This window comes from Eptatretus burgeri, chromosome 9 (assembly GCF_056783735.1).
Source record: "Eptatretus burgeri isolate ZD-2024b chromosome 9, Ebu_testis_v1, whole genome shotgun sequence".
NCBI lineage: Eukaryota > Metazoa > Chordata > Myxini > Myxiniformes > Myxinidae > Eptatretus > Eptatretus burgeri.
Window position 1 is genome coordinate 63,378,490 of NC_140969.1, and position 25,000 is coordinate 63,403,489.

General features: G+C 41.3%; 1 protein-coding gene and 1 pseudogene across 5 annotated transcripts in view; one reads left to right on the forward strand and one right to left on the reverse strand.

Moving 5' to 3' along the window:
- LOC147020212 (glutamate receptor-interacting protein 2-like) overlaps positions 1-25,000 on the forward strand; it is a 588,802-nt gene that overhangs the window by 90,535 nt on the left and 473,267 nt on the right. For all 5 annotated transcript variants that reach the window (XM_085895375.1, XM_085895376.1, XM_085895372.1 and 2 more), the window contains 2 exons: positions 4,425-4,517; positions 17,154-17,289. In XM_085895375.1, the coding sequence (XP_085751501.1) occupies positions 4,439-4,517; positions 17,154-17,289 (215 nt within the window). In that variant the 5' untranslated portion in view covers positions 4,425-4,438. The remainder of the gene's footprint in view (positions 1-4,424; positions 4,518-17,153; positions 17,290-25,000) is intronic.
- LOC147020214 (uncharacterized) lies at positions 21,826-23,922 on the reverse strand (annotated as a pseudogene).

A 25,000-nucleotide genomic window follows, 5' to 3' on the forward strand; every position in this document is an offset into this window, starting at 1 on the left:
ATAAATAAAAAAAATATTTCATTAGACATACACAAAATACACGATTTTCGCTGAATTTCCAAAATGGCAACCCCTTCTCAAAATGTTGGGCCAAGTTTGTGAATAATATTTACAGGTACTTACTCTCATAATGGTGCCTACTGAAGTACATTCGGCCATCTAAACACAGAGAAATATATATTTAAAAATATTCAAAAATCAATATTATTTCCAAAATATGGATTTTTCCTGAAATTTCAAAATGGCGGTCCTCGGTCAAAAAAGGCGGGAAAATTTTCAAACTTTGGTCGATCACCTAACTTCACCAGTGGAATCGATAGGCACATTGTGCTTCATTCCAGCAACTACTTTTGCAAAAGTGGTACACCATAATGTGTGAAAAAAAAAATATATATATATATATATATATACACATATATAAACAGATGTTTGGTACTACAGAACTTTAATATGGATACAAACAAACGCGACATAATAGTGACTGAAGCTTTTCATGCTGCACTCTTCATATCAGGGTAAACATCGCGGCAGGTGAAGAAGGAAGTGAAGGCGCGTGCTTTATACGCAGGTCTCAATAAGGTCGATGCTAATTGTTTCAACCGGAATGACGTCACGGTTAATCCGAACGCCCATTGGTCGGCTCATCATCTTCACCTCGAGCTCCCATTGGCTGGAGCAGACATCGTCGATGATTGACGTTTGCAACCACATCCTGGAGAGAGGGGGGATGGGTTTCCCCAAAGGTCCATTCACCATTTGTTACCGTACTTCCCTTGATCTTTCCATGCTAAAAGAGACACAGAGATCATACAAATTCCTTTTGACGACATAGTATTCGATCGGTAGTAAGGATGAAGGATGCTTCCAACATATGTAAATGAAACGAGCTCCGACCTTGGCTCAATATCCTGAACATATCTGCATTGTACTGGTCTGCACAGATAGGGTTGGCAACCAGGTACTGTGTGCAATGGCAGATGAAGCAGGTACAGTGGCCGGTGGTTGCTGGATATTTCTACATGCTCGCACTGGTTGTGTTCTAACCCTCACAATATTTCTTCGAATCACCAAGGGGATGTGTTGTTTGATCCGATCAGCCAATCTTAGTGTTGTGCGGCCCACGTACCGAGCTTCACATCGGCACTTAAACCCATAAATAACATTGCTGGTTTGTGAGGTGGGTAGCACATCCTTGTTGACTGACGTCAGCAAACGGCGAGAGGTAAAGATTACTCGTGGTTGCACAGCCAGAAACTTGTTGCACACAATATGTTTGATTTGTACTTCAAACCTTCGTGATGATTGCCCTTCCCAGGGCATCCTGATATAGACTGGACATTTGTCCGGGCCAATCTTCCGATCTTTTGTCGTGTTTAGAAACTTGTGTGTGTATCTCTTAACTACATGCTCAGGATCACAATTCTCACCGAGTGTATTCACGATTTTGTCAATATTAGCAGGAAGATTACAAGGTGATCTAATCCTCTGTGCTCTTTTAACCAGGATATTGATCAAGGCAATTTTGTTTCTCATGGAGCTGTAGGAGTCCCACCGAGTAGACTGCCCTGTGAAAGTCGGCTACCAGTAGACGGATGTTGTGAAACCAAGGTTAGATCTATCAACCAACACGTCCAAAAACGGTAACGTGTTTGACGATTCCAGCTCCGTGGTAAACTTCAGCGCTGGATGGAGAGTGTTGAGCCATGCCTGGAAATTGTCACATACCATCTGAGACTCAAACAAAGCAAAAATGTCATCAACATACCGATAGGATACGATGGGGGAATCGACCCCTTGCCAACCAGTCAGTTTCTGCTTTTCATGATAGCCGACAAATATATTTGCAAGAGCTGGGCCTAATGGAGAACCCACGGTCACACCCTCCGTTTGAACATACATCATGTTGTTAAAACTGAATTCCACCTCCCTTGTTGCTGTGTTCATTAATTCCACGAAGATGTGTTCTGAGATCATCGGTTGTTCCAGATCGGTGTGATACAGAAAATGTGCGCATATCTCAATCATCTCCGTCAATGGTACATTTGTGAACAAGCTTTTAATATCAAAGGATGCCATGATGTTGTGCTCACTTGTCAGTGTTTTATCTCTAATTGATTCTGCAAATGTGAAGGAATCCTTAACCATGAAATGAGAAAGTGAATCCAATACTGGTTGCAGTACCTCTCCCAACCACTTGGCAAGTTCATGTTGTGCTGATCGCACCATGGACAGTGTCGGTCTTGGGGGGATATTCTCCTTGTGAATCTTCGGCAGGCTGTACATTCTTGGACGTTGGGCTCCAACAGGTTTAATTCTGTCGTTCACCTCCTTTGATAGTTCTCCACGTTTGAGAAGCTGCAACAGTCGTTTGACGATCTGACTTTCCACCTGAGGCGTGCGATCATGTTCCGTTACACCACCCAGATATTTAAATTTGGTTTCGTCTTTCAGGATGTCCATCATCTTGTCGATGTAATCAATCTTATTCATGATGACCACTCCTCCGGTGCCTTTATCCGGTTTACAGATGTGAATGGCAGCATTCCTCCTCAATCCTTGTATTGCCAAGAGAACATCCCGTCGCTTGTAAAAATCCGCGACATCATTCGGGATTCCACAGTACGCATGTGCGAGGTCCGATAGTCCAGCCCTCAATGCCTGGTCTGCTTCGTTTGACGCAGCCTGATGTGTTGAGAGTTGAGCATACAGGAGTTCAAACTCGGCAAAAATGTCTTCTTTCTTGATATTCTGGTTGGGAATGCCGAAATTAAAACCGTGCGCCAAAGCGAACTTTATACACACACACACACACACACACACACACACACACACACGTATATATGTGGTGTTGCATGGTCTATTTTTTGTGGGGGCCTAAAAACACTTCCCTACACCCACTAAGGAATGGGGTTCCTACACACTTCCAGGCACCCACTGTTGAACGGTTAAAAGAAAAAAATAAAATAAAATATAGAACCCACTACAAAGCAGTTAAAAGAAAATAGAAAAAAAATCCAACTTTTCTTTTCAAAATTTTCCAATTTTTTTTTTTTTTTTTTTTTTTGCATAAAGCACATCCCGGCACTCACTGATGAACCTCTGTAAGTTTGACAAAGATCTGTTCAGCCATCTCTGAGAATAATGACGACACACACACACACAGAATCGGCTTTCTTATAGTTTCGCAGGGTTGCCCCGCATGATCGGTGCTGTTCTCATCCTGGTGGCATTTTGAAGAAATCAAATTTTGTTTTTTCAATTTTTTGATGGGGGTCTGGGGGGGGGGCTAAAACGCTTCCCTAGACCCACAAAGGAATGGGATCAGGGATCATCCAATATTACCTTTCACATATCCACAAAGGCTTTGGCAATAGAGAACTATTATTTTTGAAAAATCAACTTTTTATTTTTATTTTTGTTTTTGTTTAAAACTCTCCCCAGCACTCATTGATGGTTCTCTGAAATAAAAATGGCCAGGCACAGGCACAGGCACAGGCACAGACAAACGTTTCTCTAATAGTATATGAACTGTATCGATACATAATAAAAACTTCTGATAATTTCATCATGATGGAGCAACTTTAATTTTCAAGTGTTCCTCGACCAGGTAATTTTCTTGAGGGACATTTAAGGATGAGTACTTTGTGAATTGGATTCTGGGTAAGCATATGGATAAGCATTAATGCGGCTCCGTTACTCATATTGCCGCTTGCTGTTCCTAATTGCTTTTTTAATCTCAACTTTTACCATTAGTAGTGTGGGAGTGATCGCAGGGTTCGGCGTGAACCCTCTGGCTGAGAGAAAATGTTGCTGATGTGGCTTTAATCCGGCGGATTCACTACACGCACGGAATTGAATGTAACGTGATAAAATAGGAATCGGCAGAAACATTCCGACAAGAGTATTTATACGACGATTACACTTGAAAGAATGTCGTGTTGAGAAATTGCGAGTTAATTCCACTTAGGTAATCATAAAATCTGAGATTGGACAACTTGTTTTCGTGTGTGTGTGTGTGTGTGTGTGTGTGTGTGTGTGTGTGTGTGTGTGTGTGTGTGTGTGTGTGTGTGTGTGTGTGTGTGTGTGTGTGCGCGCGTGCGTGCCCACACTCGCGCACGTGGAAAAGGTCCACCCATGGTACTTCCATTTTTGAGCATCATTTTCATCTGGTGTGCTTGTTGTCCTGATGTCACATGCCTTGGGATTTCTTTCGGACCACCTGTTGTAAGTTACCACACACGGTGTGTCATTATTCATGAGGAATACGAGGGATCAGTGCTGCAGGGAAGGACGCTATGCGCATCGTATCCATGCAGGACACAAGCAGTACACACAACGTGTGCCCGTGCTGAAGCTGTTGTTACTAATGCACGTGACTCGATTGTTCGGTGTACCTAACCTTACCTGATGGCCGTGGCGTGCAGATGACTCAAGCTGCATGCGGGGGAGTGTTTCCGCCCAGGACAGCCCATCTGCACAGGTGCAAGCCGCGTCTTCATTGAGGCATTCCATTCCAGGTGTGTGTTTTTTATCGAATGGCACCGTAGCCCACACATGGGTTCCGATTGGAGCCACGATATGGCATTGTCAACCATGCAGACACAGGTGGTTCGATTGTAACCTTCATATGCATGAGTGTCCAACTGCGTATTACCTAAACAAAATGCTAGTTTTTATGACTGATTCCCTTTCCTTCCCATTCCCCCCCATCTTTTGTCTCCCTCTTTCATTCTTATTCAGATTAATAACATTTTCCTGTGCCTTCAGCTTCACCACATATTGATTTTATGGGGCTGGCAGGATAGCGTCGAGGTATTCACACTCGCTTCTGAGCCGTCCGGGCTGGGTTCGAATCTTGACCCAGCTATAAACTGTTATCCTGGTGTCTCGTGAGTGGGCTGATCTATCAATGTGTGTGCTGTTCCTTTTGCATCATTTCTGGGAGCACAGCCATGCCGCAGATGCAGTGCCCCCTGCATGTTAAGGCAGGAATTTAGAATTTAGCCAGGGTGCTAGCGATAGCTCGCCTTCTCCTCATGAAGGACACCGTGGGAAATTTAATATGCACCAACTCATGCCGACAGACGGGACACCCAGTTTACGTCCATCTCAGTGATGGGCACACACATTGATGAATCACCCTACCAGTGAAACACCGGAATCGCAGGTTATAGTTGAGCCGACATTCGTACCCAGGTGGACGTAAACCTTGGAGGTGAGTGTGCATCCCTCGATGCCATCCTGCCAGTCCCAGTATTATATAGCACCTATTTTTCTTTCATAGCATTCATATAATACAACACTTTTCATTTAGAAGTAAAGATCACCAAATGTTTTTTTTTTAAATAAAGAGGAAGCAAGAAAAGTAAAAACAGAAAAAGCAAATGTAAAAAGCATTGTGATTTAAAAGCCTTAATTGACGAGGTCATGCAAATTTCGAAACACAGAGAGTTCCACAGTTGTTAAGCATAATCTACGGAATGCTCGATTTGCAAAAGACATCATCCCAACAACTAACAGGAGATGAAAATAAAACTTAATGAGTTCGCAAATGATGACCCGTTAAAATGTAAATTAGCCTAATATGTGAAAATTCCAGCATGGGAAGCATGAGTAATAGAATCATATCCCCAGCAGAATGGCTGCACTTTGAAAAAAAAACACATTATGGCCCAAGGCACAATGTCATGGAAAAAGGAATCACCTTCTCGCATACATATGCTAGTGACATTACAATCTACACAAGTAACAAAAACATTTTTAACGAGAAGGGCACTTGGAAGAGCGCATATCTCCGCCACGCAATTCCTGATCCACAAGAACATAGACGGCCCAATACATTTTTGAAATATGCTATACATCGTTTTTCAGCCCAATCTGTAAATGGTGAAGAATAACTTCAAAAATTCTAGAAGTCGGATCCGGATTCAGATCTTCACCAAGATCGAATCACTTTGTCGAGGTTACACACCCAACCTGTCCACCAAGTTTCGTCCGAATCCGTCCACAACTTTTTGAGGTATCGTGCAATATATCGTTTTTGGCCCGATTTCCCAATGGTGAAGAATCATTTAAATAATTCTAGTAGTAGAATCCGGAACCGGATCTTCACCAAAATCTAATCAGTTCGTCCTTGTCGCACACCCAACCTGTCCACAAAATTTCATCCAGATCCGTCCACAAGTTTTTGAGATATCCTGTACACAAACAAACGGACAAACAGACAGAAACGGGTGAAAACATAACCTCCTTCACCTTAGGTGGCCGAGGTAAAAATGCAAAAGGATGTCGGGATGGTATGCCAAAAAGTATGTATACAAGGTAGGGATGGTGACAATAATTTATAACGTGAAACCATCCCTACATATTTCTTTGAATCATGGTGGTTGCCTGTCCATTTGCAATGATAGTGTACTGTATGATAGTGATAGTGCACAAAGCGTTCCTTTATTATGCATATATACAGCTGTATCTGTTGAACACATTGTGCAATGATAGTGTACTGTATGATAGTGATAGTGCACAAAGCATTCCTTTATTATGCATATATACAGCTGTATCTGTTGAACACATTGTGCAATGATAGTGCACAAAGGTGCAATGCGCATTGCTTCAATGCATGAACTTGACCATTGATATATTAAAGTGTTAATACGCACGCACGCATGCACACGCACAGTCGCACACACCTGCACACACACACACACACACACACACACACACACACACACACACCAGCTGGTGATTGTGAACCCAAATCAAGAGTGTAATTTGCCCAACCATTATTCAAACAAAGATGTGGGGATGGTTTCACATTATATATAATTTATTGTGAGCATGCCTACCTTTACATACCATTTTTCATGCCATCCCTACATCCTTTTGCTCTTTTTTAAATGTTTTTTTTTTCATAATTTGTTTCTGTACATTTTACCTCCACCACCGAAGGTGAAAGAGGTTGCACCCCTCCCTGTCTGTCTGTTTGTTATTTGCAAAATCTTCGATTTTTCAACTATATTGGTCAGTCGATTTTGTCATTCTGTCTGTCTGTTTGTCTGTCTGTTTTTCACCTACAGGTCACAATTCCAAACCGATCATCAGGAAACTGATGATGAACTGGGAAACCAACTATTTTTGAAGTCAAAGGTCATCTTGAGGTCAAATTTCTGAAATTGCCATTTTTTGTCTGATTAACTTGAAATTTGAACAAGATTTGCAAATTGCATCACTGAATTGGGAAACCAACTATTTTTGAGGTCAAAAGGTCAAAGGTTAACTCAAGGTCAAACTCTAAAATCATCAATTTTCAACTGAAAAATCATCAATTTTCATCCAATTGACTTGAAACTTAAACAGCAATTGCACAGTACATTACTGAATTTGGAAACCAACTATTTTTGAGATCAAAAGGTCAAATGTTAACTCAACGTCAAACTTCTAAAATCATCAATTTTCAACTGAAAAATTATCAATTCACATCCTATTAACGTGAAAGTTGAACACAATTTGCAGAGTCCATCACTGAATTGGGAAAGCAACTATTTTTGAGGTCAAAAGGAGAAAGGCCAACTCAAGGTAAAACTTTTAAAATCATCAAATTAAATCTGAAAAATCGTCAATTTTCATCTGATTAACCTGGAGTTTGAGCAGCAATTGCATAGTACATTGCTGAATTTGGAAACCAACTATTTTGAGGTGAAAAGGTGAAAGGCTAAATCAAAGTCAAACTTCTAAAATCATCAATTTAAATCTGAAAAATAATCAATTTTCATCCCATTGACGTGAACTTTGATTAAGATTGTGAATTTTAATCTTGATGCAATGGACAATTTCATGTATCCATGGCAACCTTTGGAGGGGGGGGTGGATTTTGCAAGTATCATGATCCACAAGAGTACCAGTCTATGACTGCTTGTTTGTTTGTTTGTCTGTTTGTTTGTGTGCAGGATATCTCTGCATGATGTCTTTTTCTTGTTTGTCTGTTTGTCTGTATGCAGAATATCTCAAAAAAGTTGACGACGCATCCAGATGAAATTTGATGGGCAGGTTGGGCATGTGACAAGGATGAAATGATTAGATTTTGGTGAAGATCCGGATCCGGATCCGACTACTAGAATTTTAAAAAGTGATTCTTCACCATAGCGAAATAGGGCTAAACTAATATATAGCACGATATCTCAAAAAGTTGTGGATGGATAAGGATGAAACTTGGTGGACAGGTTGGGTGTGTGACCACGACAAATTGATTAGATTTTGGTGAAGATCCGAATACGGATCTGGATACGAGAATTATTTAATCTTTCAAGTGATTCTTCACCATTGAGAGAAAGGGCCGAAAGCAATATCGCATAATATTTACCCTCGCCAAAGGAGAGGGTGTTTCATTTGGGTCCATTTGTTTATTACTTGGCGAAATCTTCGATTTTGTCAAGTATGTTGGTCTGTTCCGTTTGTTTGTTGGTTTGTTACTTACGAAATCTAAAGATTTTGTAAGTATATTGATGTCTTCCGTCCTCTGTTTGTGTGTTTGTTTGTAGGCACGATAACTCGAGAACGGAAGAAGCTACCAATGTCAAATTACACCACGTGATTCAGGAGGGTGATGGCTAGTGCTGATTAGATTTTGGTCAAAATCGGTCAAAGGTTAAGGTCAAAGTGAGGTCAAACATAATTCCGTAAATTCATGTGGAGAAATGGAGTATTTTTGCTTCGGTCGACGTTACGAGTTCGTTTTAACTTCGATTTTAATTTTGTCTTTGGTTTTTGCGATCGCTTAGGACGCTTAACACCCGGTTGTCGAAATTCTGGTAAAAATCGGATGCTTTGGAGACGTTTTAAGATTGTATAAAAAATATTTCACTTGCCGTGTCACGGGTCGTCACGTGGTGCAGCGTGCTCGAGCAGAGGCGGCATTGATCACGTAATGGTTTTCTGTGTGAGCGCTGACGGTGTTTTCAATAAAGATGGTGTTGACAAGTCATTTTTTATCCCAATAAAGGTTATGGTCATATGCCTGACTCGCTAAGACGTCGGATTATGTAAAGATTGTTGGTGGATGGCCGAATATTACGGTTTTGTGACATTGATAAAATAATATTAAATAATTGCATGGAGAAATGGAGATTTTTGCTTCGGTCGACGTTACGAGTTCGTTTTAACTCGGATCGCAATTCTGTTTTCACTTTTGGTAACGGTTAGGTATGCTTAACACTCGGTTGTCGAAATTCTGGTAAAAATCGGACGTTTTATGAGATTTATGTCGGGTGTCGTGTCTGAGGCTTAACTGAAGATTATGCTAATGAGGGGGATTGCAACACACAGCATTACGCGCTCGTTTTAAAGTCAATTTCAATTCTGTTTTCACTTTTGGTAATGGCTAAGTATGCTTAATACTCGGTTGTCGAAATTCTGGTAAAAATCGGATGTTTTATGAGATTTATGTCGGGTGTCGTATCTGAGGCTTAACTGAAGATTATGCTAATGAGGGGGATTGTAACACAAGGCATTACGCGTTCGTTTTAAAGTCAATTTCAATCCTGTCTTCAATTTTGGTAACGGTTAAGTATGCTTAACACTCGGTTGTCGAAATTCTGGTAAATCGGATGTTTTATGAGAGGTTTGGTACAGAATCATCGTAGAAACTTCTGGGTGCGTCGCTACCTTCTCGAGAGACAGCTTTTATTAAACAAGGTCAGAGGTCAAGTTGACGATTTCGTAAGTACCAGTCTATGACCGCTTGTTTGTTTGTTTGTCTGGTCGTCTACAGCCCAAACGGCTGGACCAGTCGTTCTTAAATTTTTACACCTGATGGGCAATCCACCTGAGACAGTCTGCGTCCAAACCACATCTTAATTGGACTAAACGTCACGACGTGACGTCACACAACGTGAAAACACATATTTGGACATAACTCAGTGACCGGAAGTCGTAGCGACTTCCTGTTGACGCCAAAACAAACTTCAATGGAATATCTAAATGTTTTGAAATGCATGTTAGTACAAATTATGCACAGTTTTCGCAAGCGTATGACATCAAAGTTTTTAGCTATTGGCGTGATTTTAAAAAAATTCTATTCGTTCTACAGGTCACAATTCTTAACCGATTTGGATGAAATTTTAACAGCTGATAGAAATCCACAGTGCAAAAAGATATGTGACTTTTGGTGATGTCCAAGATCAGGATCTGGATTCTGCATCACTTTACATTATCGCCCATTATCAACCAATGGGGAATTTTGTGAATTACACATAGCTATTTCTCAGAGTTTTGCAGTTATTAAATTGAAAATTATACTGTCTATTTATGCATGTAATATTAACATGTGTACAAGGTTTGATCGAAATTGACCCAAGGTCAAGGTCAGGGTCACCCAAAACATGAAAAAACACACATATAAAATACATATTTTTGTTTTACAACATATTTCAAACCTGATAACGGGATCGTAAAGCTGGTTGAAAAGAAATGTTCCTTGGTATTTTCAAATATTTTCTACGATCAGAATGAAGGCAACAAGCACCGATGATAAGTTGTTCAATGTCACATGGTGGCTTTAAATGAGTTGTGAAAATTTTCAATTTGCTGCTGTTACCACGACAACGTGCGCCTGATAATTGTGATTTGTGATGTCACGTCCTTTTATTAATGTACGAACAAATAAACACCACACATTCCATGACATTACAGCTTGGACCACCACACGGAAAGATCAACTAATTCGCCAAGTGTCGTGCTAAGCATGATTTTTCATTTGGTTGTTTGTCCACACAAAACTTTCGTGCTTTTCTCCGCAACTGCTTGATGGATTGATAGGAATTTTTCACCATTGGTGCAACTACTCATGTAGAATGTTTTAATGATAATTGTGACATAATAGGTCATGTGGTGTGGCAGCCATATTGAAAAAATGGGAAATCTTTGGACCTCTGTATCTCTGAAACTGCACCAAGGAATAAATTGAAACTTGGCATGGAGCAAGCACTCCTCATCGGGAATGTGTGGCTTTTGATGACATCATAGTTACCTTTGTTATGATGTCATAATTGCAAATGCAGAACACTACATCTGATGAGTATGAAAATTTTTAAGGGTCGTCTCGTGATAAAATGGTCCACAAAATGTTTTAATGACGTCATCGGTCACGTGATTCGCCAGCCGTTTTTTTTTTTTTTTAACCTTCAAAAATCTTCTTCTCCGCAATGACTGAACCAGTCATCACTGCCAGCATTTATAAAGTGGCAGTTCTAATTATGTTTCTTATTACCTCTGCCACAAAAGGTGAAGGAGGTCATGTTTTCACCCCTTTCTGTCTGTTTGTTTGTTTGCTACTTACGAAATCTAAAGATTTCATAAGTTTATTGATCACTTCCATCCTCTATTTGTCTGTTTGTGTGTTTGTTTGTTTGTAGGCACGATAACTCGAGAACAGAAGAAGCTACCAATGTCAAATTACACCACGTGATTCAGGAGGGTGATGGCTAGCGCTGATTAGATTGAGGTCACTAGCGCTAGGTCACGGTGAGGTCAAACATCCAAAACATGATAACTCGAGAAAAGTTACCACAGGTATTGTTGACAGAGCGTGAGTTTGGAAGATCGAGGTAAGTTCGGTGGAATTTGTGTGTCAATTCGTCGATTTACGGATATTTAAAAAATTTCAGTGTTATAAAATAATATTAAATAATTCCGTAAATTCATGTGGAGAAATGGAGTATTTTTGCTTCGGTCGACATTACGAGTTTGTTTTAACTTCGATTTTAATTTTGTCTTTGGTTTTTGCGATCGCTTAGGACGCTTAACACTTGGTTGTCGAAATTCTGGTAAAAATCGGATGTTTTGGAGACGTTTTAAGATTGTATAAAAATATTTCACCCGCTGCGTCACGGCTTGTCACGTGGCGCAGCGTGCGTGAGCAGACTCGTCGTTGAGTCACGTAAAGGTTTTGCGTGTGCGCGCTGACGTCATCGCGCTCGCCCCGGCGTCCTTTCGAGTTGGGGGGGGGGGGCGTCGAGTGTGACCTTTACGTTACGTTAATATGCGGTAACTCGAGAACGGAAGAAGCTGCCTCTGTCAAATTATACCACGTGATTCAGGAGGGTGATGGCTAGTGCTGATTAGATTTTGGTCAAAATCTGTCAGAGGTCAAGGTCACGGTGAGGGCAAACATTCAATTTTTGATGGTTTGGTGCAGAATCATCATAGAAACTTCTGGTTTGCGTTGCTACCTTCTCGAGAGACAGCTTTTATTAGACAAGGTCAGAGGTCAAGTTGACGATTTCGTAAGTACCAGTCTATGACTGCTTGTTTGTTTGTTTGTCTGTTTGTTTGTGTGCAGGATATCTCAAAAAGTTGTGGACGGATCCGGATGAAATTTTGTGGACAGTTTAGATTTTGGTCAAAATCGGTCAAAGGTCAAAGGTCACAGTGAGGTCAAACATCCAAAACCTGATAACTCGAGAAAAGTTACCACAGGTATTGTTGATGTGTGACAAGGACGAACTGATTGGATTTTGGTGAAGATGTGGATCCAGCTCCGACTACTAGAATTTTTAAAGTGATTCTTCACCATTGAGAGATAGGCCCAAAACGATATATAGCACGATATCTCAAAACGTTGGGGACGGATTCGGACAAAACATGGTGGACATGTTGGATGTGTGGCAAAGACAAAATGTTTCGATTTTGGTGAAGATCTGAATCCAAATCTGGATACGAGAATTATTTAATTATTAAAGTGATTCTTCACCTTTTTGAGATCGGGCCAAAAACGATATATAGCATGATAATTCAAAAATGTAATGGGCCTGATATGTTCTCCTGGATCAGGCATTATGTGGCGGAGGTATGCGCACTACCAAGTGCCCTTCCACTTAAAAATGTATTTACATTATTACTCACCGACTTTATTTAATGTCTCCTGCACTTCAATGACAAGCTGCAAGTATGTGTGCCTGCATGCCTGTCCGCTTCCAGGCTTTACGGATGGAAGAAAGTTCCTGCACTCTGTGCATGTGTCGACATGCCTGCGATAATTATCGGATTTCTGCAACAATCATTGGCAGAGTGGAAGTAATATTCCACTGTTAACCACACCCATCTTTAAAAGTGGTTTTCTGTTGTTGCTACTGCCAGACTGTGCATAACATTACACCGTTAACCACACCTATTTCGGTGTGAATACTGTCATGGCTCCACCCCCACCAGGGTGATTGACAGGCGTTGTTCCACCGATCCCCCTTTTCTCTTCCTATTACTATGTGTAGTTTTGCAGTTATCCTGACTTTTAATGGAATCCTTTCAAGTTATGAAAATTTAAAATAGTCATGGACCTTCCCACTATAAAATGCAAGAGATTAATGTTTAATCCAAGTCCTGAGCTTAAACCAGTTTTGAATTCAACTATCTGAAAAGAAGAACAATTACAAATGGGCTGTTTTGGGGGTTGGACAATTTTGTAGTTCATTGTTGCTGCCGAAAAGTTTACTGAGTGTTATTGGATGTGAAATCCTCCAGAAATGACCGGTAGATAGTTAATAGGTTTAGACGTTTGTATCTTGGTCGATTTGTTTTGAGGATTTGCGTTACATTGTACCTATGGAGTGTTCTTACATTGGCAGTCTAGCGACTTCCTGATATATAGATGTGTTTGCTTGTTTGTTTGTTCCTTATACGTTTCCAACCCCCTGGGCCAATTTTCCCGAAATTTGCTGCACTGAATTATTTTCACACACAGAAGGTCAATGCGTCACAATAAAAACCATCAATTCTTCATCAAATTGATGCAAAAATATTAATAAATGGCACTTTTTTGTGATTAAGCATCATACGTTACATGACCCACTCGGCCAGGAGAGGGGTGGAGCATGGACTTTGCTTACTTGTTCGAAGGTCGATCGATGTTCTGTTGAGGGAAAATAATATGTAAAGGGTCCACAGTCAATTCAGGACAACACTGAGTCTAACATGTAATCACACGATCCTGAATGACCTTAAACAAGAAAATGAGGAAATCATCTGGTCCACCGTTGCCATGTTGCACACCTGAGTTAATTTTTGCTGCAGGTGTAAAACATACATTTTTGGTCGTGGACTTTTTTCTTCTTGATATTTCTTCCCTTTAACCAATATTCTTCCAAGTGTCCCTCTGTTGCATCTTTCTACCCTCCTGTTGCTGGGTTTTTCCTTCCTTTCTACTGTGTTCAAGTATTTAGGGATTTGTTTTTTTATGACTCCATTTTAGCGAACAGAAATGTTATTGATACTTTACTAAAGTCTAAATAACCTGATCTTGATTGGGTAACCCAACTTGTTATTAACCCTTTGAACCTTGAGCTCCTGGACTTTTGGCTCCCCTACCTGATGAGGCTCCTTGGAGAAAAATCCGGCTTTTGGGATATATATATATATATTTGAATAGTGGTCGGTAAACTGGTCGCTTGGGTTTATGGAGTTTTGAATAGTGGCAGGTAAAACGGTCGTGAGGGTTCAAAGGGTTAACATATTGTGGTGCTACATTGCATTACGATACACATCATACATGTTTTTTCTTGCTGAACCTCACTTCTTTTTTCTCGTTTTGCCTTGTTCTCTTTCCCTTCCTACCTCGTCATTGCTCCTATCCCACACCCTTCTTAATGCATATAAAATAAATGACATGCTCAGTATCAAAAATGGAAAACAGCACCGTCGTGTGTTCTGATGATTTGCCGGCTTTATGCAGTTTGAGTAGCTCAAATTGATATCCTTGTATTGTATACACAATTTCTGACAATGGTGGCTTCACAAATCCTCTTCAGACTATTACATGGTTTATGTATTAAATATTGAGTGTACACATTTTGGATCTTTCCTTAGATGTGTCACAGTAGTCTTCTATCCAGCCACAGGAATCTCTTTTCATTCTGGCCAGGTATGGTGAAGTATCTTGTCTAACAGCTCGCTTCTGTATAGAACATGGTTCATGGTTTGATCATAATCCATTGATCAGGGAAAAGAGATGGACCAAAAACGAGTACAGTACCGTTTTATTGTCAGGCAGCACCGAAAATAAATACACCTTCTCTTCTGTCTAAATGAAACCGTTTTGAAGCTATAAAACAAAAATCTAATTCCCAGGTAATGAAAAACCCCCTTGTATAAAATGCAGGTGATGTGATCAGTGAAGGGTTGCTCAATTACAGCTTGTGACAAAACTAGCAGTTAATACAATGAATAGTCCCAAGTGGGACAGACACTCATCTCCCAATTGGAGGGTCATCGTAGTTGGGGTGCATTAAGTGATAAAGTTGAATTTCAGTTTGATTTGATGGAAAATTATGGCCCGTGGGGGCTGAAATACCTGATAACACGATTCTATTCGTGCAGTGAAAGCTATGTAGGATAAGCAAGTCCTGAGTTGATGAAAAATGTTCCATCAGTTTTTGTCTAGTGAAATGATGCTTAAACCCTTTTAGATCATTTAGGGTCTAAGAGGTCTGAAGTGTCAAAGAAGTCCAAAGGGTGTTCAGGTCTAAAGGGGTTTAAAGTGTTGAAAGGGTTGAAAAAGGACTAAAAGATCTTAAAAGGTCTAAATGGAGTCTAAAGGTCAAAAGGGTGTATAGGTGCAAAAGGTCTAGTAGGACTTAAAGGGTCATAAAGTGTCTAAAGATCTCTGGAATAGAAGGGATCTAAAGGTCTAAAAGGGTACGTTAAAAAAGTAGTTAGGGTTTAATGGGTCTTAAGTATGTAAATGTCTCAAGGGTCTGAAAATGTAGAATGGATTTAAGGGGTCGAAACTCTAAAGGATCAAGGGATCTCAGCAGTCTCGTGGGTCTATAGGGACTAAAGAGATGAATCATTCTGAAAGGGTCTGAAGGGGTCTCAATGGTCTAAAGGGGTCAAATAGTACAAAGGGTCTATGGGGTCTAAAGGTCTAAAGGGGTCGAATAGTACAAAGGGTCGATGGGGTCTAAAGGGGTCGAATAGTACAAAGGGTCGATGGGGTCTAAAGGTCTAAAGGGTGTAAAGTGTCGAAAGGGTCTTAAAATAACTAAAAGGGACTAAAGAATGACTGAAAGGAATGTCTCCTCTCTGGCACACCATCCCTCCCCCTCACCAACCCTTACTCTGTCCTCTCCTCCCCCTTTCTTTCCATTCTTCAAAGCAAGAGGGTATTAATGACATTAAGAGGTTAAATCAAATTTAGATTAAGATTAAATGAAGAGGTTAAATCAAAATGTCTAAATTAAACAACAACAAAACATCTCATGAGATAACGGAATCTTGTGATATATGATGGACGTACCAAGTAGATTACATTTTGAGTTAATTAGCTAATTATCTCACCACCTGGATGGAAATTTTAAAAAGTGTTTGATTCGTTTTTGTGCATCAACGTCATGAATCATCGTGGGAGTTTCAAAACGATCGGTTGAGCTGTCTCGGAGGAAGAGGGGATAAAATGAAAAAATGTTAGTGGATCCATTGCCGAAAGAATTGACTGACTGACTGAAGGACATCGCTATGGCCTGAACAACTCTTATTGACTTCCTCGTAGACTTGATAAAAAATGGATGCAAAACAACTAATAGATGGTAAGTTGTAATCACTGCTCATAAAAACCTGAAACGTGTACTTTGTGACAGATGTGACTAAAAATAACCATTAAAGACACCTTCCTTCTTTCACAGGTTTTCTTGGGTCACAAGTGTATGAAGATTTGGTTCCTGTTTTATCGCTTTTTTAACTTGTAAGCTCCGCTGTAAGTCATTAATCGGTGAGGTTTATGGGAACACAGGGTAGTATTAATGGTATGTCATGTCGTAAAAATGTTTTTGATGATAGTTATGGCACTTTCATGTATTGAACCGCTCCTAATTTTATTTCAAGCAAACTACTTTTCAACCATTTGTGGATTGCACCATGTGGTTTGAGGTAGTCTTTTCAGTAATGGAGAGGGAGGCGTGTGTGCAGTGTTGGGGTGGTGGCAGGAGGATGGGAAATGTTTGTGAAGCATACAGTAGATTTCATCTATCTCCAACATCAATGCGGCAGGATGAACTCCAAGGCAGATGCTCTCCAATTAACAAAGATGAAATGAATCTTGCCTGACTTTGCAATTTAAGTGCCCCCAAGAGTTTTTCCCCACACACTCTTGTTGCACCTCAACGCCCCAGAGGAATGCAAGGGAAGGGTGACCGTGGAACTGGTAAAGAAGGAGGCTTCATCCCTGGGCTTGAGCATATCTGGAGGAGCAGACAAAGAATCTTTGGCTTGGGTGTCCAACCTGCGACCAGGTGGCGTGGCAAGCAGGTAAGAAATGTAGCATGGTCCCATTAAAAAAACATTTTTTTTAAGGTTAAACTTCTCACTGCTGATTTGATATGGGAAGGTTTTTATCATTCTCTGTCTCTGTCTCTGTATCTGTCTATCTCTCTATCTCTATATCTCTATATCTCTATATCTCTGTATCTCTCTCTGTCTGTCTGTCTGTCTGTCTGTGTGTCTCTCTCTCTCTCTGTCTCTCCATATCTATATATCTATATATCTATATATATATATATATATATATATATATATATATATATATATATATCTCTCTCTCTCTCTCTCTCTCTCTCTCTCTCTCTCTCTCTCTCTCTCTCTCTCTCTCTCTCTCTCTCTCTCTCTCTCTCTCTCTCTCTGTATCTCACTCTCTCTGTATCTCTCTCTCTCTCTCTCTCTGTATCTCTCTCTCTCTCTCTCTGTATCTCTGTATCTCTATATCTCTGTACCTCTGTATCTCTGTACCTCTCCATATCTCTATCTCTATCTCTCTCTCTCTCTCTCTCTCTCTCTCTCTCTCTCTCTCTCTCTCTCTCTCTCTCTCTCTCTCTCTCTCTCTCTCTCTCTCTCTCTCTCTCTCTCTCTCTCTCTCTATCTATCTATCTCTCTCTCTCTCTCTCTCTCTCTCTTTATCTTTCTCTCTTTCTCTCTCTCTCTCTCTCTCTATCTCTATCTCTATCTCTCTCTCTCTCTCTCTCTCTCTCTCTCTCTCTCTCTCTCTCTCTTTCTCTCTTTCTCTCTCTCTCTCTCTCTCTCTCTACCTCTCTACCTCTCTCTCTCTATCTCTCTATCTCTCTATCTCTCTATCTCTCTCTCTCTCTCTCTCTCTCTCTCTCTCTCTCTCTTTATCTCTCTATCTCTCTACCTCTCTATCTCTCTCTCTCTCTCTCTCTCTCCCTCTCTCTCTCTCTCTCTCTCTCTCTCTCTCTCTCTCTCTCTCTCTCTCTCTCTCTCTCTCTCTCTCTCTCTCTCTCTCTGTATCTCTCTCTCTCTCTCTCTCTCTCTCTCTCTCTCTCTCTCTCTCTCTCTCTCTCTCTCTCTCTCTCTCTCTCTGTATCTGTCTCTGTCTCTCTGTCTCTCTCTCTCTCTCTCTCTGTCTCTCTGTCTCTCTCTCTCTCTCTCTCTGTCTCTCTGTCTCTCTCTCTCTCTCTCTCTGTCTCTCTGTCTCTCTGTCTCTCTGTCTCTCTGTCTCTCTGTCTCTCTGTCTCTCTGTCTTCGACTAGACATATTTCTGAGAAATGTGCATCCCAGAAGCATTTTTTAGTAAAAGTAGGGAACATGACTTTTTAACATAATTAAGGTATGCTGAATTTGACTAGCCCTGTTCTCAAGCAGAATTTTGAGTTCTTGACCATCTCATTAGCATAAACACAATGGCTACGAAATTGACAATTTTTGGGCACTTTCTAGGGACAGGCACTACTAAACCATTTAAATAAATGCACATTGTTCACATGTACGCATCTTAGAAATGTCCCTTGAGCAATACATCAAAGCTACAGTCTAATACAATTCGTAACATGCCAAAATTCTATTATTATGCTAATTAGCTACTGCCATTACCAAAAAATCTATTTTCTGCTGTAACTTTGTTACTATGCATGCAAACCTGACAAATGAGATGTCTAGACCTACGTTTTGAGGGTCAAGAAAAATGATTAAGACATATTTGAAGCATTTTAATTAATGTTTACATGGTTACCGATGTTTATTAATAAAATGTAGAAGTTAAAGTTGCTTGTCTGTAATCATAAAAACTAAACAAAGTTCTATCATACTGCTACGTGAACAAATTTCAGTAAGGCATAAACAGTTTTCAGGAATGCCTAACATCTTTTCGGCAAATCACATTGTATTCATGCAAGGAGTCTGATCATCAATCTGTTGCTGGCATGCACACATTGATGTGCATCGTAATCCTGAATTCCGGCAAATGCAGCGTCGAGTCTTGCATTGTTTCCGACATGCACAGGCTACCGTCTCGAGGCAACTGTCTGGAATGGGACTCAATGCCAACAGTATGGGTTGCAGTCCTGATTCCCCAAGTCTCCATCCCATTTCAGAGGGCGCAGGGAGCTCAGGTGTGGGGCAGTGGGAATTTCTCCATATCATCGCTTGATGGTGTACTCTCATCAAATGGAAATGGAGCGCATCACTTGTTGGGGCCATGGCTTCTGGTTTCCCCGTCTTGGAGAACAATAAATGCCATGCTGCATCAACAGAGTCTGTTGTGGGCACATTGTATATTCTGCAGACAAAGGTTTCTGAAGATTTGATGGTTTCCTCTGTGAGTTCACCAATGCCCAAGTTATTCAGCAATTCATGGTGCTCTTCGAAGACCTTCCATGATGATCGTTTGGTGTGATTCGCGATGTAGGAGGTGGTGTCACACCCAGTAAATGCGTGATATACTAGCAAGGATGCTGCTGAGCCTCTTGGTAGTTTGTTGAAAACTGCATCAATGGGTATATACCGCCGTTTCTTAGATGTGCCCGACGTCATCCAGAGATACTCGCATTGCATACGTCGAAAGTGGGATACCAGAAGCAGGAGAACATCAGTGTCCCTGGAAGACACAACAACTGTATTAAACTGGCTGTGGACGGCATGCAGCACCAATCTTGTGTCCGCTTCTTCATGTGTGGATTTCAGAGGTGTCAAATCAGCTGTACCTTTTGATGACTTGACCTCGAGTTCCTCTCTAAATCCCCCGGCAACTACAATTTCTTCATCCTTAGGCGCCTGCGAACACAGTTCCTCAGACAAGAAATGTGCTAGATCTGCTTTATTATCAGCGAGTGACAGAAAATTTGACCAGTTCTTTGGAAGAGATACATCACGACCTAAAACAAGCCGTCTGATTGGCTGTGCTGCTTTACTGCGCCGCGTTCTGGTTGTACCCTTGATTGTTTCTTCCCTGTATCTGTCGAACACAATATCAATTCTTTGATATTTGGAACCTGCTTTCAGCACAGTTTTCTCGTACGTGTTGGCCAGATCTCCAAAGGTTACAGCATCATCAGGCTTTCCAAGAGCTACTACCAATGCTTGTCTATCATTGATAAAGCAAGTTGACGTGTCATGAATTTGAATTGTCTCAGGGCAGTCTACGTCTTCTGTTATCACGTTCGCAAGTAACGACTTGTTTCCAGTGTGTCGTGTACCATTCATTTTGGCAAGGGATACAGAGACCGGAAGAAGCTCATGTTTGAGTACAGATGGCAAATGAACTGGCTGACCCACCTCATAGGCAGTAATTAGATGTCGGAGGACATTTCTGTCTGTCTTCAGAACAATTTTCTTGTCTTTGTCCTTTGTGTGTTTAACCACTTCGTCCAAAGTGGCAAATGTTGTGGCGTTATTCCTGCGCAGATGGTCATGGATTGAAACATGTGGCTTATCACATTGCTCAGCCATGATGAACCTGTCTTCCTGAACATATTTCTTGACTTCTTCTTGTCCAAGCTACTTGGCACGTAGTAGTGATTCTTGAATTGACTCTGTTGCTCGGTCTTTCGTAACAAGGTTTTGCAACACACCTGGATGTGATACAGATGAGAACATACTGAATCCATGGAAAGTGGAAAGTAAAGAATTCTCGTCATCATTGTCTCTCGTTTGTCGTGATTTGGTTACTTTGTTGTGAAGGTCTGGACTCCCACGGTGGAGACTGCACATTCCATGGGTTTGTTCTGCTATGTGAGGTCTCAGGTTAAAGGAGAGTGTCCACCTCCACAGAGCTGATGTCGTCTTGGTGATACCAATGATACCACCTCCTTTCTTGCCTGTGCCATTTATCCATTTCATGGCCTGGTCAGGATCTACTTGGCTGAACTTGTGAGCAGATCTCTTGACTACAAAATTTCCTCCTTGGAACTCTGTTAAAACAAGTTCTGGAAGCTGATGCATCTCCACTGGATACACTGGACCCCATCGTGCATAGTTCAGGTGGTCATACCTCTTGAAGTAGGGCAACATCAGACTGAAAAAGTAAAGATGGAGCTCCCAGATGCCATCATGCTGAGCTCAAGTGTATTGCAGAAGTATAGCGACCATGTTCATATATTGCCACCAGAAGCCGAAGTTCACATCATCAGATCTACTCTCAACAAAATAATCCAGGAGCTTCCTGAACTTTTCTTGATCCAGAAATGTTTTCAGTTCTGGAATCTTCTGTGGGTCGTCATCAGAAGCCACCCTGGAAATGCAAGCATGGCAGTCCTTGTCTGCCTCTGCAACAAAGGAGAGAAGGCTTGGCATCAGGAGATGCCACAGAGCTTGCAAAGTCAGTTTGTGTGCCCTCATAACTTTTTTGTATGCCTTTCCTGCCAGAACAAGTTCTTCAGTGCCTTGCCCGAGCAGTCCACTGTCCACCCACACTTCAGCTTGTCCGGAACCATTCATATGATCTCCTATGGCCTTGAGGAAGTTCATCGATACATGAAAGCCACCTAGGCGAGGTATTAACTTATCCTGGTATTCTGGAACAGACCACTTTAGCTCCCTAAGTCTGCAGTACAGCGCTTAGTCGACTGTGAAGACTGTATGTTCCTGTCCAAAATGTGAAGATATTGCCATGCATCTCTTCATGGCGATATTCAAAGTATCCAACACATGAGCGGGAGCAAGGATTATAGGCAAATATCCCACTGCTGTCTGTTCTGGTTCCTCTGATGGCAATGACTGATTGAATAGTGTCCAAGAAGGTTTTATCTCTGAATTTTGACAGTGCAAGAAGAAAGCTCGGTCTGTAGCTTTTGCTTGTCTTGCATACTCATTGTCCTCAGATTTTCTGAAGCAGGCTTCGTCGACGGGTGCTGTGAATACTGGCTTGCATTTTCCACGAGTGATACTGACAGGATGCAGCTCCTCCAGGCCAATTGGCACAATCAAAGTATGTCTTGTGGATAGCTCGAGATTTTTAAGAGAAGCATCAGTTGTTTGGCCTCGTTGCCATGCTGCCATTTGAGTTGCATGGAAGGTATTCTTTCCATCAAGTGTTTCATCAAGGTTGTCAATGTTACCACAGGTGTAGTGGATTAATTTATTTGCCTCAATGTTTGGTGGAATGATGACACCAGTTGCTTTGTCCAATGATTTGAGAGTGCTCTCAGCCAAGGAAGTGTCTACTTGCAACACCTGTTCATAACTCAGGCAATGCCCTGCCTTGTTGAACAATCGTACTTGGTCTTTTGATTGCGTAGCTTGATGGGGTACTTGCAAGACCAACATGTTTTGGAGTCCATTTTTTGCCACCACTGACGCAGTAGACAAGATCTTGTGCCACACTCAGAATTCTGCTCCGGACATGTTCTTCATTGTTCCCAGGGCTATCATCTTCAAGGGATGCCTGGCCACCGACAATCAGTCTCAGTAGCATATATAAACTCTCCGGAATGCATGCTATGGCATCTTCTTCACTGACAGAGAACCCTTTGTGTCCTGGAGTTTCCATCATGTCTCCATGGACTTTCAGAGCTGCATGAACAAGTGAAAGGAAAATGTCATCCTGGGGCTCATATTTAGGAAAGGCTAACTTTTCCTCACTCTCCTCTGTGTCTGCTTTCATCTGCAAAACTGCTGTTGGCTGGTACTTCGTGGGAATCAATACGGTTTTTAGTTCTGATATACAACTGTCAAGAGGTTGAAAGAAATTGAAAATGTCCCCAAGCTGTGACTGCAACTTTTCCTTGAATGTTCCTCTTCTGCTTTGATAGGATGGCTGACTCATGGTTGAAGATTCCTCAGCTAGCTCCTTATACCTTTCCCATACATCATCCAGAATAATCACATGTCCTTTGTCAGCTGATTGATGGAGCTCTTGGCAAAACCATATCATATCAAGGTCTATATTTGCTGACTCCTGCTTTGTTTTGGAAGTAGACCTGTTAAATGCGCTAAGACAAGGCAGATGATATTTGGCTTCAGCTGCAATTAGGTCAATCACTCCTGCCAGTCGAAGGCCAACTTTGTAGTCAAGATGTGAGGCTTGAATTATTTGATCACTCATTTGTTTAGTCATGACGGAGATCAGTCGTGCCTTGTTATTTGCAGGTTGACAGAAAATGCAAAGGCTCCAGTTGACTGGCTGCACACCTTTTCGCAATGAACGCCTGTTACCACCTGGAACACCTGAACTGCAACCTGCTCCCTCTGTTGAATACACTGTCTGAATCCTCTGAAGACGTTCTATTTTACTCTTGTCCGTGAAGTGGGCAGAGCACATTCTGTGCCACACAAGAGATACGGCTGTGGCAGAATCTAATGCATTCTCAAGACGATCAATTAAGTCTATATTTTTGGAGTCCCTCAGCTTCTTTCTGCTACAGGCTGCATTCCTGAGTGTTGTGAGTCCATGTTCAGTTGCTTCACTCAGGTTTTTTTGCTGGCTTTATGCGTTTGGCAGAAAATGCACAGGCTGTAGTCTACAGGTGACGGCCTCTTCAAGCGAATCACGGGATCCATTGTAGCCTGCAAACAAGAATGAATCATTAGTATAGGCCTAAACAAGCCCTTAACAACTTAACAGTTGTTCACAAGTAAAATATATTAGCATTGTGCTGGTATAGTAGTGCCTGTCCCAAGAAAGTGCCCAAAATTGTCAATTTGGCAGCCATTTTGTTTATGCTAATTATATGGTCAAAAACTCAAAATTCAGCTTGGGAACAGGGCTCGTCGAACTAAACATAGCTTAATTATGTTAAAAAGTCATGTTCCCAACTTTTAATAAAAAAATACTTCTAGAGCCTAATACAGGGCCCTTTTCGAGAAATAATTCTAGTCTGTCTCTCTGTCTCTCTGTCTCTCTGTCTCTCTGTCTCTCTGTCTCTCTGTCTCTCTGTCTCTCTGTCTCTCTGTCTCTCTGTCTCTCTCTCTGTCTCTCTGTCTCTCTCTCTCCTGTCTCTCTCTCTGTCTGTCTCTCTCCTGTCTGTCTCTCTCTCTCTCTGTCTGTCTCTCTCTCTGTCTGGCTCTCTCTCTCTGTCTGTCTCTCTCTCTCTGTCTGTCTCTCTCTCTCTCTCTCTCTCTCTCTCTCTCTCTCTCTCTCTCTCTCTCTCTCTCTCTCTCTCTCTCTCTCTCTCTCTCTCTCTCTCTCTCTCTCTCTCTCTCTCTCTCTCTCTCTCTCTCTCTCTCTCTCTCTCTCTCTCTCTCTCTCTCTCTCTCTCTCTCTCTCTCTCTCTCTATATATATTTTGTCTTCCCATCTGATCACTTGTCTTATGTTGTTACTTCAGCTTCAAGTCCTATGCACATTTTAGTGTTGATAATCTCCTAATGCATTTGTCTCATTGGAAGTCTGACTTTTCAACGTTTTGAAGTTTTCAACTTTTTTTAACTGTGTTCGTCATAATTTCACAGCAGCAAAATGAGCATAATGTATTAAGCTTGTAATGGAAAGCACAATGTGAAAGACCATCACAATCAGGGCCAGATTTAGACTTGTGGTGGCCCCTGGGCAGCCTTCAGTAATGGAGGCCCACCCCACCTGAGAATACTAAAAAGGTGACAAGACATATTTACAGTCATCCATAAAGTATATTTTTCAAGAACAAAGAATCTGAACTTCTATATAAAATAGAGAATGAGAAAAGATGAATATCTTATATCTGTTCCACGAACTACCAACCACCATTCAGGCACTCACAAATACATTTTTCCTTACAATTTTTTTTTTCATGAAATATGTGGTTGTGGAGGCCCCT